Source organism: Lipophrys pholis, assembly GCF_963383615.2.
Source record: "Lipophrys pholis genome assembly, chromosome: 19".
Taxonomy (NCBI): Eukaryota; Metazoa; Chordata; class Actinopteri; order Blenniiformes; family Blenniidae; genus Lipophrys; species Lipophrys pholis.
Genome location: NC_137647.1, coordinates 10559443 through 10575748, shown reverse-complemented (window position 1 = coordinate 10575748; position 16306 = coordinate 10559443). Strand labels below are relative to the sequence as shown.

Genomic DNA, 16306 nt, shown 5'->3' with positions numbered 1-16306 from the left:
TGCTGTGAAGCATTAAAGGATGACAAGACAGAAGGAACAAACGCCAAACTCTGACTTATGCTTCCGTATTGATTTTTTTTATTAAATTTTTTTTTTATGTAATTTCATCAGTTGCATTTGCTTGTAGACATGGTAAACAGTGTTTTGTTATATTCATCATGGTAAAACACACCCAGAGTGCATACAAATCAAACTTTCTGTGGTACAAATGTCTCTTTGTGTCTACAAAGTTTTAGTTTTTTTTGTTGAGATAATCTGGATTAAGTTTCTTGTTATTTCCATGTCCTTAAATTGTCTCAATGTTGGTTGTTGGTTGCTTATGTTTTAACCCTGTGATTGACTGGTGACCTGTCAGAAGTGTACCCGTTGTTTTTGTTTTATGTACTGGAATACGTGCCTCACAAGCCTTCAGTGAAGCGTGTACCGTATAGACAATAGAAAAATCATTTCGTCTTGATGCAAAGCTGTTATTTCATCTCTTTGCACAACAGGGAGGAAATTGCTTCCAAAAAAAAAACACAAAAAAAACTGCATTGAGTTTTCCAGGCGCAGACTTGACATGAGTAGAAACACTTCACTTATGTAGTGGATCAACTCCCAGGACTACCTTTAGGCGAGGCTAATATGTAGCAAATTCAACCAAGGAGTTCAAGAGATAACTTCCGCTGTCAAACCGGTTTTTATAAGCTCAATTCGTTTCGTGTGAAAGGTACCTTCCATCAGCTTGTGATATCTTACTTTTTCACTGTGTATTTGTTTCCCAGGATCCCAGAAGCAAGCACAAGTTCAAGATTCACTCCTACGGCAGTCCTACCTTCTGTGACCACTGTGGCTCTCTGTTGTACGGACTCATCCACCAAGGCATGAAATGTGATAGTGAGTATCAGCCAGTCTTTGTGAGGGCGTATGCACCTGTGGTGAATATGCTGTGCTGGTTTCCGACCTGGAGTCACGCCTAATGAGAACAGATGGGAATAGATTGGTACTGTACTACCACATCTGCAGCGCTGCAAAATTCATTGTCCCGCCCTACGGAGTCCTCTCTGCTCTCAATTCTCTCCACCCACTCTTCTCTATCGACTCTCTCCTTCTTTCTTCACATGTTTGACACCGATCCCGCTCTGCAATTTCTTTTAACTCATCTTATCCTCACGCGTCTTTTCCCATTTTGTTTTCCCCATTATATACCCTTGTGCTGCACACTTCCTCCTCCGTTACTGCTTTTTTCTTTTTTTGCATCAAACTTCTCACTTCTCCTCCGAAGTCTGTCCTTTTTTTTTGTCATTCACTGTCCCTCTTCTGTCCTCTCTTCCCTATCATTATCACATTATCGCAATCCATCATCCTCTCTCCTACTCTTACGCGGTTCATCCATCTGCAGGTCTCAAGTGGCAGCCTCCTTGCAAATGGTAATGGGAGCACACCTATAACAAATTGGTGTGGGGAGGCCATCACTACCAGGAGCTGTTTTGCTATTTCTCATCTGTCCTTGTGTCCTCCAAGTACCAACAGTATGACAGGCCTGGCAAATGAAGACAGGAGAAGAGGAAAGGTTAAGAAATAGGGAACTTTTTTTAAACAATAGCATTGTAAAAGAGAAGTCTTCAGTCTTTTCCTGTGTTTCCTGTCAAAGACAATTTTCACTAAATTGAACCGTATTTTTCAAAGTGTAAAAAAAAAAAAGAAACGTCTCCTTTACCACCACAACTTTAATGAAGAGAAATAGGTTATAGTCAAACAGATTATGGCTAAAGGTTTCTCGAGACCAATAATTTACAGAAAGAATCTGTTGTTTTCCAAAACATTACATTAAACTAAACCCTGGGGATACACCCGCATTAGTGGGTTCCTTTAAAATAGAACGATGGGAAGTTTACCAAGTCTGCTCTATTTGTGCTGATCTAATATGAAGTTTAGAGCAGGCAAAGCTTTGCAAATGTACTATAAATAATGTTCAACCACAGCGTTGTCGGCAATTCTGTAACCTGTGTGAGTTCCTTTTGGTGGTTCACCGTGATAGATTAAAAAGTTTTGGTGGCTGTTTTGATCCTTCTTTTATTTTATGATCAATGCGATGGCGGAGATTAGAGCTTTTGCAAAGTTGTGATGACTTGGCAAAACCTTTGATTAAAGGAGTCTCGTTTGATTGCTCCTTTACCCCAATTCAAATAGCTCTCTCACCAATGAGTCGCAATACTCACTGAAACAAATCCTGTGTCACATTTGCTTCCTCTTTGTGGGCCCTCAACAAACACCCGCTCGGTTGACTGACAATCGTTAAGGTTGTTTTTGTGTGGTTTTGTGTTTATGTCAAAAGACGACGCATTTCTCTTCAGGAAGTAACATACAAAAAAGACATTCAAGTGTTCAGAGGCTTATCAGTTAAAAAGCTTCCGATACCAAACAGCACATGGGGAGACCAGTTTATTCACACCCTCGATTTTCTTTAAACCACTTCTGAACTCCTTACTCGTTAGAATGGATAAAACCGTTTAGATAAGGAGTGAAGCATTTTGAAAACTTCAAGCAAATCCACTTGCCTTTGCGATACACATTGATGTAACATGACCTGGATTGCAGATAATCTTCCCCAGGAACTCACATGAAGGATTTTCCACTTCTGAAATGCCATGAAATGCTATCATGGCGGCAACAAACGTATTTTTCAGTGCAACAATTGTGTGGCACATGGCAGAAATATGCAAAGTTACCAAAGGCAGAATATTCCGGATTACGTTGCAGAAAGAATTTAACCTGCACCACCTTTTAGTCAACCGTGAGACCTTTTAAGTTTCGCCTTCTTTGCGCTATTAAACATTGCGAGAAACGAGAATACAATTTTTTTCTGTCACATATCTGCACAACTGGTTCAGACAGAATATCTCCAAATGTGGCACTTGTGGATGCTCCCAGGCTGCAGTGGTGAGAATCTTCTGACAGGAGCTAAAACAAGACAGACCACATCCCTGGAGCCAGATCTAAAAAGCTCAGTAACTCCAGTTGGCTGTGTTACTAAGAGTGTAATTCAAAATATAATATGGGGATTTTCCAGAAGGGGATACTTTAGTCATATACTGATAGTCATCATGTAAGATTCAAGTAAGTACAAAACAATTTCTTCCTTAAAACTTTAGTTTTTTTTCTCAGTATAACTTCCTGTTTTCTGTGTTTTCTAACCAAACCTCATCACAAATTAGTTTAGTTGTTTTTTTTTCCTCGGAGGGAGAGGATTCTCCTTGACGTGTCTTTCAGACTGCATGAACCTTATTAAATCTGGACCATCTAGACTAATGCACAAATAACTGCACTGACCTGTTCTCTATCTGTATAATTCACCCTGTTGTACATAAACAGCTGGGACGAAGGTACATGTCACGGTTAACAAGTTCCAAAAATACACACACACACCAGTCAAGCGACACCTCTTGAAAGTCATTTGCGGATAAACTTGTGTCTGTTTTCTGTCCCTTCTCAGCCTGCGACATGAACGTGCACAAGCAATGCGTGGTCAACGTGCCAAGTCTGTGCGGGACGGACCACACGGAACGCCGAGGTCGCCTGTTTCTCAAGATCGAGGTCAGCGGGGACAGGCTACACGTCACAGGTTGGTTTCAGTGTTCGACTCTGAGTGACTCACCTGAGAAAAGGTCTCAGTGACGCCAAGCGTGCGGTTCCCCGATGTGAGTGTGAGAACCGTTTAAAGAAATCTCCTGGTTTATTCATGTTTATAACCCAGTGTTTCGATGAGTGGTTGAGACGGGCATTAATGAACTATTCAGCAAAATGGGCCATTTTCTCATGATGTGCGCGGCGAGTTGCTGCGAGCAGACAGAACTAATTATGGTCAGTCATTCAGGGAAACTGAAAGGGCGCTTTGTAAAGATATTTCACTGTTAGGGCTCCGACAATATGACTGCAATGTCTGTTATGGGTGAATGAAAACAGTGGTCGCACAGCTCGAACACCAGTGAGACCATTCATGTGTTACATTCCCATGTTACAGTCATCGATGCAAGTCACCTCAAACAAGATTTTTAGAGCGCTGCCTCGTGATACTAGTGATCCACACTCAAAGTGTGCACACTGAAAAACTGAAAGTTGGTTCTTTTGCTTTGTTTAACAAACCTGGACAAATTTGCTAAATTCTGAACACATTTTTGTTTTTGTGCATTTTAAAAAAAAAAAAACTATAATGGAGAAAGTTGAACCTGACCTGCAGCTTTTCAGCCAAATTTCACCTTTCGAAGGGGTAAATTAGAAGAGATGTGACAGAGTAAATAATCAGAGACTCGCCGCTTCTTATCTTCATCTCAACATCTCGTAGAAACATGCAAGAACAAGCCAGAATGGACTTTAGGCCAATCACTGAAATCAGGGCGATTTGAACGGGGCACCAAGTCTCGGACATCAAATGACACTCATTGGTTTAATTCTACGTCAGTCACTCTGGTGTTAATCGGTAATTAGTGAGGTCACTACTAAACTCCGCCTCCTCAGGGCGGCTTTCTGCAGCGCCCCTGGCTTCTCACGCACAAATTATCCTGTCAGTCAAAAGCAGCACCTGGTGTGCAGAACTCTCCACTGTTAAAACCCATTTGGCAGGGAGAGAAATGACTGCTGGGTCACTTCCACAACCTCTGACACACACACACACAAACACACACTCAAAAGCACAGCAAGACAGCGGTGGTCAGGGAATATGATTGCTGAGGCCATAAAATAGTGTCTAACTCAGTGGGGATCAACAAAAATAACCTTCCACTGCGGCAGTGGCACATCTGATTGACTTGGAAATATATAGCTTTCATAAAAATGGGCCCTTTTGTTTGTTTGTTTGTTTACAGTCTTGTAGAAGGAAAAGGCAAAATAGAAAAAAAAAAACTGTTTGATTGCTTTTTTTCCCCCAGCACTGCTTTTCACTTTCTTTCATACTCTTTTGTGTTTTTTTGTTGGTTTTTTTGCCAAACATGCTCTGATCTGCTGCGCCACACAGACACACCCATGTCCTCTTTCGTGTTCCCAAGTGTGTGTCTGTGGATCTGACTGCAGCGTGATGGTGACGATGAGCGCATGCGGCAGAGCATTACCCGGTATGATGACAGCGGTAGACGTGTTGACATGGTTACCTCGCTCTTTTCAGATTAGACTAAACCTATATAAGCGCAACTCAACCGGCTCACACTGGCGGACAGACAGAGGGAGAGAGGGAGATGATGCCATGTTAAGTTGACGTCGATTGTCTCCCTTTCCTGTCTTGTGCTGGCCTTGATTACGTGCCACGAGAAGTATTGGAGCCTTTTCACACTGTGCTGGCTTCAAGGAACATACCCCAGTATGCTCTGCGGCACCTGCTCCTAGCATATGTGGTGTCTGATGTCTGATATCAAGAAGAAAAAAAAAATTAACTCTGGACTTCTGTGTTTGTTTTCATTGTACAGCTGCTCAGTCTGTCTTCATCAGAGGAGCAACAACTGATTATTTGACTGAGAGAAAAATTATTCTATGTCTCTTTTTATTTCTTATGAAAGAACTCTTTGACCCCTTCCTCACCCATTAACAGTGGACGCCTGACCACTGGGATCAATTTAGGAATCAAAGTCCCAGGAGGGGAGTCTCCAGCGTGTGGACAGGAGTAACAGGGGAGCGATTAACATTGTAGTTCACGAGAGCCATGTACTCACCAATTGTTGACAAAGAAGCTGAACCATTTTATAAATAATAAATGTGATTTTTTTTCATTGTATACCTAATCGACTGGTCTGGAGTTTTATCATTATACGTTTTAACAATAACAAATCCAATGCAGATGTTACATGACAGAGAAGGTTTTGTTGTAACTGGTGGTAGTTATTACACGAGGCAGAAGAAGCTGATGGCTTACATGCACTTCTTCACCAAATACAGGTCACATATAGAACGTTTTATTAGAGCCTCGACTGTAGATGTGTGCTGATGATCACTTCAGATTCAAAGTGTCCTGTTTGGTTAGCCTTCTTTCCATCACCAGAGTTGGTAACTTGTGTTATTTAATGAAGGTACTACTAATACCTATGTAAAAAAAAAACTCTGATAGAATAGAATAAAATAGAGTAGAATAATTAAACATCAAATAAACCAAAATCAGTAAGTGGTAAAAAGTATTTAATGTTATTGTAATACTACAGTATGTCTGTAAGAGTGGGTAAACGAGCTGAATGATTGATTATCACCCAGATCTTGATTCAACTTTTATCACCCTTATGAGTGAAAAACTAGATTATTTTCTCAATGAAAAACAGGTGATAACCCAGCTGGATTAGACACTATGGGTTTCTTTAAATGTTCTTAGTGTATTTAACAGAAACAGCAATTCAGAATAATTATCAATGTAACTGAACTAATACATTGTATAATAGTGATTTCTTAACAATTATGTTAACTACTTTGCTCCTTCCACTGTATTGTCATCTGTAGATGTTCAAAAAAAAAAGTTTGAAAAATGGATAAGAAAGTTTAGATATTCATTTCAAAATATAGGGAGTAAAAAGTCAGAGAATTTAATACTGATACCTGACGAATCTCAGTGTAAGTAATAGAAAGTACAAGAAATTATCAAGTAAAAATACTTACTTGCCACTGCGGCTGGTCACTAACATCACCTCCCTCTGTCAAAGTGTAAAGATTGGGTCGATTTGGGAGAACTTCAGAGGACCCTGCAACACAATGACGAGCAGAGACAGGGATTGAACCACCAACCCTGGGTCTGTAAAAAGGTCCCGCACTTCCGTACCTTTGACTTTTCTCTTGAACAATGAAGTGAAACTGTAATATTACAGAATAAACAACCAGAACAATGGTGCTAAAGAAGTCACATTGGCAAATTGTTTCAGTTTTACCCATAAAACCTTTATCATGACATCTCTTTCTTGTCGATAAATGTATAGCAATGAAAAGGTGCTGCTCATCAATCTGGACAGATTCAGATGAAGTGGAAATGACAGAAAATGATGGCGTATGGGAGAGAAAGCTTGGACTCTGACAGACGGTTCCGCTTTGAAAGGCGGAGATAAAGATCAGTCCTTAGAACAATACAGGAAGGAGTGAGGGCAGAGGAAGTGTATGTTCGACGGTGTTTTGCTTTGGGCTTTTTTTTTTTTTTTCCCTGCTCTCTAATGGCAGCGGTCTGAGCAGTGAAGCCTCAGCTTGTTCTCCTGCTCCCCTCTGGCTTCCACAGACAAGTGGCGAGGCTTAGTGGTTCACCGCACAGATGTGGACTTGATTAAATCTTTCCAGCCAAGAAAACAGACATATCTCCCTGCGGTCTCTCTCTCTCTCTCGCTCACCGGAGCCCCCTCCTTTATTTTACCTCTGCTCTTCCCTCTATCTTTCCCTCCTGCGATATTGACTTATCCAGAGAGACGTCAGCACACGTCATCCCTCCCGTCATACACTTTCCCATGACACCTGCTGAGCTCCTCCTCCCTAGGCCATGTTTTCCTCCTTCCTCCGTGTTCTTCATCAATACCATATCAGCACAGGTTCTTTTTCTCACATCTTCTTGTTCCTCAGCTGAAACAACTGGCTCTCTTCCTCCTGGCACCGATGTCTCATTCTCCCCTCCCTCTACTTCATGTTCTCTGACTATTCCTCTTATCTTGGCTTGATTTTACATTTTGCCCCCTCTCCCTTGTACTTCATCCTCTCCTTGGTCTCTCTGCGTATTACCTCCTCTTCCATCCTCTTCCTCCTCTCTCCAGATCACTTCTAGTAATCGTGACACAAATAACCCGGGGGCATGAGCAGACGTTTATTCGGGAGTTTTGGTGAAGACAAACATGCAAATGTCCCTTCATGACCCACACGCACACACGCACGCACACACGGAGCATCTGAGGACTGCATTTTTTTACACAGCAGTTTACACAGGGTGAGATTTCCTACTCCTGACATGCTTGCCTTAGGTTTGAAGCTTGGTTTAACAAGAATAAAACATTTTTCCTGCTCTAACACAACTTAGAGCCCCATCAGGCCTAGTTCACACATGAAGAGTTCAAAGCTGGATTCTTTAGTCGAAGACTCCACATGAATATGAATTTGTGTGCTTCTGTGTTTTTGCATTAAGTGGGGGTGTTGCTTGATATGTACTGTAAGTTTATGCTGAAACATAACTCAGTCAAGTTATAAACAATCATAAATTGGTTTATAACACATTGTTGGGTGCAATTTTAGTCATTTATTTTACTGCATTACCTCAATGACATAGAAACTCGATGATTTATGATCTAACACAATAATATCAGTACGTTTCATTTTTTCGTGTGTGTTTTTGTTAGTATTGTTGGTTTTCTATGACAACAGAGCAAACAAAAGCTATGATATATGCAGCCTAAATCTCTGGGGAACAATCTGATTTGAGCTCAGTGTGCGTGAAAGACCTAAATCCGATTTCAGTGAGCAATAACAACCTTGACATGAGTCACATCCACCTGTTGACAATTGAAATGAAGAAGGTACAAGCAGAAAAACAAAAAAAGATGTAACCCCTAATATGTAACTTCCATAGCTTTTTGGTTTTGTATTTATGTGTTTATGTACGTGCACATGAGTCTGGAGGTTTGATCCCCACTGAAGACAGATGAAATGTACATTGCTTACTATCAAATTTGTCTGAAACAATCATTCTTTGGCTTAGAATGCCTTCAGAATAAAACCTTGTGTACGGGTTTAATGATCAGAGCTGAACAATGTAACAATTATCCCCTACACTTCAAAACATTTTGCAGTTCACCCACTTTCTCATTATAAAAACATGTTTTCCAGTTTAGTTTATCACCAAGTGTTCCTGAAACCCCAAAGCACCACATTGCTGTCCCACTGTGGAGTACTGCCTCTCAATGCTCGTCTTTGAATGTCTTGTACTTTGTTAACATGACCTCAACTAGAAATAGAAAACCTAAGTTCCTCTCTGTGCGAGGCCTCTGTTTTCAGATCCCCGACGCGGCACAGCAGGGGCCCGTCCAGCTCCCATTTGGCTGTGCAGCTTTCCCCGCAGATTATCAGCCATTCATTGGTTGCACATGGCATTGTTATGCAACACATTTGAATTTCAAAGAGATTAGACTGTCGACCCATTGCAGCCCTGCATGCACCCGCCCCAGGAGCCAAATCATATGTCATTTCTTTTAGCTGAGGCATATTTGTATTATGCACACAGTCCAGACACAGGGTATATTGTTTGCATGATTTTTTTATTCTGCTCATACATCAATTAATAACGCATGATAACAATTTGTGAGAATTTTGCCATTTATTACCCTAACACCATAAATGTGTCCTTATAGTATTGCATTTCGGATTTACTTTATTCACTTTCTCATTTCTGTTCATTTTCCTCTAGAGCAGAATAGTTGCAGAGGATGCTCTGAGAGTTTGTCCACAGCAGGTTCACTTCATTGATAGCATTGACTCCAGTCAGCTACACAGTGAGATTGTTTTAACTTTTTCTTTTTTTAAACATTCACATCCACATTATGTTCATATTACTCCCACAAGTGATGAGACAAACCATGCAAACAAACACACTCTAATTTTATTAGCAGCTGCCTCATAAGGAGCGAGGGGAGGGAAGGATACAGAAAGGCAAGCAGCTCTTGTTGTATCTAAGCAACAACAGACAGCAGAGATGGTCCTTGATCACTGCTGCTGATGATGTTTCATTGTGTTTGTGTGTGTGTGTGTGAGAGAGAGAGAGAGAGTGGCAGACTGTACATGTGCTCTGTATCAAACTTACAAACACTTGTACAAAGAATATATTCTCCATTGTCACGTTTTCTTGTATGTGCAGCATGTGCTTCATTATTGACCTGTTGAAGGTTGTTCCAACAGCCAGCAGAGGCGAGTTTTATACTGACAATATGGGACGTTGTGATTTTGGGTCTGGTGTTTCTCTTTGTGGCGTCCAAAATGCAGGGCAACCAGTCTGTATGTGTTCAACATTTCTTTTATGGCTGAGGTCATAATGTAGTTAAGGTTGGGTTGAGGGTTCGACACTTGTGAAGGTTAAGGAAGGGTACATAGGGAGAGTGTTACGTCAATGCGCAGATTATGCTTCAAGTCTGTGTGAATGCATGCTGTGTGAATTAGTGGGCGAGCGAGAGACTCGGGGAGAGAGAGAGAGAGAGGCAATAAGACTCGACTGGTGATGACTGTGGATGGGTTTGCACAGGACAAGAGAACTGAACTATGAGATTGAACAGATTGATGAAAGGAGGAAAAGCTTCTTTCGTGCTGTGTGAATTAGAGACCTACGCTGCCCTCTACTGCACAAAACTGGAACAGTTTGAAAAGGTCCCACATTGTAATCCAAATTATGTTTCCTACGTTAATGTCTTTTGACCTATTCTGCCCTCAATTTGCCATCCATTGGTTTGTTTTTCGCTTAAAATAGTATTTATTTATGCAGAAGTCCCAATCAAGAAGTAAATTTGAAGGATAGAATTTGCTCGAAGTTTTAACCACGTGGTCCGAAAAACCCTCAGCATCTGGGTCCTATAACTGCTGTTCCCCATGGTCCCCTTTTTCCCAGCCAGCTGACCCTTAACTGCATGCTCAAAGCCACATCTAAAAGGCAGCGAAAAAACTCTGGAAAACAGCATACCGTCAAACACGAGAGTCATTTCAACAGCAGTCTAGTAAAAGCCTTAATTTGCTGTTAATCCCTTTAAAAAGCTTACCGCAGAGGCCAGAAAAACAACTAAATGTCAGCTGAGCTGCTTCTGTTTATCTTCAGCTCCAAAGTATTCATGCCTCCTAGGAGGAAGAAAGAAAAAAAAACACCACCACTGTTTTAATGAAGAATCTGAGGAAACTGTGTTGTGTGTGAGAGTTCACACTGACTTTTCTGACTCTGTTTGGTTATGCAGCTTTATTATCCTGCGCATACTGATTACGTTTAAATATGCAGAGTGGAAACATTGGAACAGATAAACTCTTGTTTCAGAAGACCAGTGTGATAATAGTTCCATCCACAATCTGTTGTAGTTTTGCTTTTTGTTCATTTGCAGTGCGAGCAAGATACGTGAGCTCGAGTTTTGTCTGATAAGGAGCCTTTTGTCCAACTTTCTAAATTGTCTTGGCAGCAATAAACATGGGCAGATACTATGTGTCTTAGCACCGTTTCCCCTCCTATTTATCATTTCGTGTGTAGCCTGCGCCATGTGTGACTTTCCTACGATGGCTGACATTTGTTTGTGTGTTCACATAATGCCGCTAAGTGGGGGAGTGGCCACTTACAGTAGTTGCTGTCGCCATGGTGAAAGTGGCCTGCTCACGCCGCCTCATCTCCACTTACTGCTGTTGCTATGTATTAACACTCCTATCTTTTTTATTTATTTCTTTTTATTATTCCTATTTATCAGTAATCGCACTGCAAAACGCCATGTCTGCCTCGCATTATGGGCTCGCCCCACTCAATTTCTGCCCACATGAAGGAACTGAAGCCGGTGGGATTTCATTGTCTCCTGCTGCATTAACTTGTTTTATCGCAGAACGTGTGAGACGGACTTCAAAGCAAGTAGTATTTCTCAGTTCTGTCTTGATTTACATGTCCGTGTTCCCAAACACCCATAAGCGATATAATCCTGTTGGTGTTGTTTAACGCTTCGGCGTAAGTGAATTTTGACAGTATGCTTCACTTCACAGCACCTGTTGTCAGTGTCTGATTTGATAAGAGAGTTATCTATCTATCCATCAGCTCTCCATCCGCGTATTTATCCAAATTATCCCAAAAAAAAAATTGTATAATATTGTGTATTTCCATCTTTTGCTAATAAAACAGCGCTGACATAATAAACCACGGACGTCAATGGAGGTTTGCTTGTCTGTGCTTTTGGACGCCATGCTGTTGCAAATCCTCTGACCCAGTTGCGTAGCCAACTTATCTGGCTCTTGTCAAACATCTTCAAAACATAAATGTTGAGGAAGGCCAGGTATCCCTGTCCCCTGAAACGCCTCCTCCACTGGGTCCACCACGAGACCTCGTCCCAGCTGGCCGTGCCTGTTCGACCTGGATGAGAAGCAATCAGATCCCCCAAACCACCTCAACTGGCTTCTCTCAACTTTAGAGGGGTAACCTCTCTACTCCCATGTGGTCTCACTCTATCACTACCGTAGCCTGCCCCCCTGTGGAGAAAACTTATTTCAGCCTCTTGTATCCACATTATTATTGATGACCCAAAGTTCACGGCTGTAGATCAGTGTAGGGATGTTAAAGCATCCCCTTGTTACAGAATAGATCCCATTCTCTAACTGGTTCGACAACACAGACAAATAATCAGTATTATTCACTTTACCTGTCAGTGGTCATAATGGTGAGGCGGATGGATTTCTTTGTTGTTTCAAGAATTAGTCTTATAGTCTTGGAACGACTTCTTTTTTTTTCTAAATGGTGCTACATTTCAAATGCACATGCAATTGTGGGGTGAGCAGCAGAGCTGAGTCATGTGAATTAACAATAAGCCCAATGTACCTTGTCTTTTTTGGAAGTTACTGCAAGTGATCTTTCATCTAATCATCAATCCATTAACCTTCTCCTTTTGATTTTACTGGAAAGTCAAAGATTCATGCTCATATATTTTTGGTCTGTCATGTTTCTTGTAGTCGGTGAAGCCAGGAACTTGATTCCGATGGATCCCAATGGCTTATCAGATCCGTATGTTAAACTCAAACTCATCCCAGACCCAAAGAACGAGACCAAACAGAAGACCAGGACCATCCGTTCCTCACTCAACCCCTGCTGGAACGAGTCCTTCACCTTGTGAGTAGAAAAATGTGTGAGTTCATGCGTGTGTGCGCACGTGCGTGCGTGCGTGCGTGTTGTGATCATTTCTTTCCCCTCGTGTGTTCAGCAAGCTGAAAGCATCGGATAAAGACCGGCGTCTGTCCATTGAAGTGTGGGACTGGGACCGAACCACGCGCAATGATTTCATGGGCTCCATGTCATTTGGCGTGTCAGAGCTCCTCAAAGCAACCAACTGTGGCTGGTGAGTCACTTCCTGAGTCCCGAGGGTTTCATACATACATTTACTTAATCAAATCATACATTCTATGCATCCTGAACCATTCAGCCTTTACATTCTTGTGCCAAAGCCTCTGCCAGTGATGTTCAATAGTGGAGCAATGATTGTTAATAAAAACTACGACACAGCTGGTTGTGCTATAATTTCTCTCCTGTAACTCGGAGAAATAAGAGATTGTGTGCAATTATTAAAATATTGAATTTGGAATGGTGCACCAAATTATAATCAGACTCACCAAGCAATCAGTTGTTAAATATTTGTACAGACTTTGAACTTTGAACATCAAAAGACAATTAGAAGTAGCGGAATCCAAAGAAGCTCATTCCGCATCATCCGTAGGACCTCCAAGTAATACTCTGTGAGTTTTTTGTGTTAATTTTTATATTCCTGCACGGTCACTACTCATAGGCTTTTGTATACGTACTTCTCATAACCAAAACTCCTGGACTGTTTTAGATGTCAATAGAATTCAATAACTACTATAAAAACTGAAATACAGATCATCTGCTACCAATCAAATTTAGCAACGTATACATATTTGTAACATAGGCTGCCCATACCAAACACAGATGTTTATTATAGGAATAATACACGTCAAATATTCAAAGTCAAAGTTGTCTTGGGAAAAGGAGCAGAAGCACTTCATGCACATTCTACAGCTCGGAATGTAAAATAAATCCAGGTATTCTGTTCATGAGAGGGTTAATTGATTTAGTAAAAAAATTAACCTCTGAAATTAACACCGTCTCACACCACATAACTGCATGACTACAACCCCCAAAATGGACATTATGATTTAATTTAAAATCTCTCATGATTTCGTGCAAAATAAACATTATTACCTTACATTTCTGGCAGAATGGTTCTATTGAGTCGTGTTAGATTGAACAGGCTTACTTCATGATGTGGCGATGGAGTGTAGGTCTGTCTATTCATTTTCATTGGAGTGTAATATAAGTGTGAATAGCGTACCTTTTTTTTCCATTATGTTATCATCATGCTGTGGTTGTGGCTTCCTTTTAAAGCACTAATGTGTCAACAACAAATAAATACTTCTCATTAAATTGTCTATGTAATGTTAACATATTAGCAGCATTAAGAATATATTGGGGGTTGTTGTTTTTTTTTTACCTTTCAAATCTTTAATTAGTTGCAATAAGGACATAGTTTCCATGACTATTTGTTAATGCCAACATTAATTTATACTTCACAAACTGCATTTTTGAAAAGCTGTCATTGAAGACAACATTAAAATGCACATAAGACACATTTAAAAACAGTTGTCTGCAGTGAACTTCACTCACACTGCTGGATGATTTATGCATCTCTTTGTTTTTTGTCCAACCGCTTTTTCTCATTTGAATAAACACACACTCGCACAGATGTCAAAGACACTGTTCCTGGCACGATGTTTGCATACCTGTGCCATCTCGAACTAAAACACATCTGATCAACGGCTGCTGTCTGCACAGTATGAAGCCCAAGGAACTGTATGCATGTTAAAGTGTCTGGCGCCGCCGTCTCAACACAAGAGATGAGGGAGGATGTGGACATTACAGAAGAAGTAGAGTCTATTTGGCAGAGACCTACAAATGCTTCAACAGCTACTTCGAACTGAAGTGGTGCAGATAGACAAAGTTCATTAGCTGTGTGGGCTGACGGAGGAGGGGAGGCAGTCGATTCGAAAAAAAAAAAAACACTTTCATTTACATTCTTAAAATTTGTCTGCTAAATGATCGCTTTGCAATTCTACATTGTTGCCACTCTTTTAGGTACAAGCTGCTGAACCAGGAAGAGGGAGAGTACTACAACGTTCCCATTCCTGAGGTGGACGACGTCAACCTGGAGCTCAGACAGAAGTTTGAGGTGTGGACCGGAGATTTTTTCCTGAGTGGATTTTCATTTTCACACACACGTGTCTATTGTACACACGCCACACATGCATACTCACTTTAACAAAATGTGTTCCTATACTCTGTCACCATGGTAACCTCGTCCTGTTCCCATTTGTGCTTTTCACCCGGTACGCCACAGAGAGATCCTTTTCTCCTGGCATTCAAACCATTGCGCCTGTTTCTAAATGACAGATGTTCATACTATATGAGCAGACACTCAGTGGAAGTATTGGAACAGAGAGAGCACAAATAATACAGACAAAAGAAAATAGGAAAGGATGCACGTTCCTGAAAGATCTTTCTAAGAAACAGATTATCTTTATCATTGCGCTTGTACTTACTATGGAGATTGCAGACATAAAGGATGTCGCTAGAAGCTATAAACGCTTTAACGACGCCTCCTCTCCAACAAGTCTCATTAAACAAGTCTAAATGTTCCAGATTTATTTCAAGTTCAATCTATGATAGTCGGCGACTACAATACTTTCCTGCTGCAAAGTCAATAAAAATCTTTTTCTGCCCTGTTTGTGTAGATGAGCTGCCACACTGGCCATTTCAATGTACAATGTGGCTTTGTTGATACATACAAGTCCTTTTAATTTTGTAAAACAGGAGAAAGGAGGGGCTTGAGGTCGAGATACTGAAGGTGACGCCACAGGATTCCCATGATCTTGGTGGACTTTCCAGTAAACCAAGAAACCATGGAGAATTTGTTGTAAATCATATTAGTGCAACGCGATTCAAATCATAATAAACTCTGTATAAACTTTCTATTATCAAAATTAGATTATTTTCCGCTGGTCCCTGTTTTCATGCTGGATGTACCACAGAGGGGTGCTTGTCTTTTAGATATCTTGTCTTTAAAGAAAATAATATTAAATAGCTAGTTCAGCCAATTCTGAGTGGATTGCACAAATTCAATAACACTCTGATTACATGTTTTGCTCCTTCTTGACAAGCATTCACTGCATGGTACACTAATAATAGAAAAAGCCATTGATCACCGATCATATTCGGAGAAAAAAAACATGAGGGAGTGCTGCTTTGAGTGCACATTACGCAGAAAAAAAAGTTCTTGGTTGCTTCAAAAATGGTTGGGCGTCTTATTTACATGATTTGTTTCCAAAGAAATAATCATGCAAAACCAATGGCATAAATAACCTTTCCAAAGTCTGGGATGGTATTTATTACAGCTCACGCTCGCCCCCAAGTGGCTTCTCGGAGGAGTGCGTGTCTTTATTAGTTGGGTACCTGGTATTGTAACTCTTATTTCAACACCTAAATAAAGCTCAGAGCCTCTCTGTGCCCATTTAAACAAACAGACTGGAGGAAGCAGCTGTACTGAACAGAACCGTG

General features: G+C 40.9%; 1 protein-coding gene across 2 annotated transcripts in view; it reads left to right on the top strand.

The window, feature by feature from the left end:
- prkcab (protein kinase C, alpha, b) overlaps nt 1–16306 on the top strand; it is a 99996-nt gene that overhangs the window by 66705 nt on the left and 16985 nt on the right. For both annotated transcript variants that reach the window (XM_080488159.1, XM_080488158.1), the window contains exons 4-8: nt 765–876; nt 3476–3604; nt 12637–12793; nt 12885–13019; nt 14828–14921. In XM_080488159.1, coding sequence (XP_080344285.1) covers nt 765–876; nt 3476–3604; nt 12637–12793; nt 12885–13019; nt 14828–14921 — 627 coding nt within the window. The remainder of the gene's footprint in view (nt 1–764; nt 877–3475; nt 3605–12636; nt 12794–12884; nt 13020–14827; nt 14922–16306) is intronic.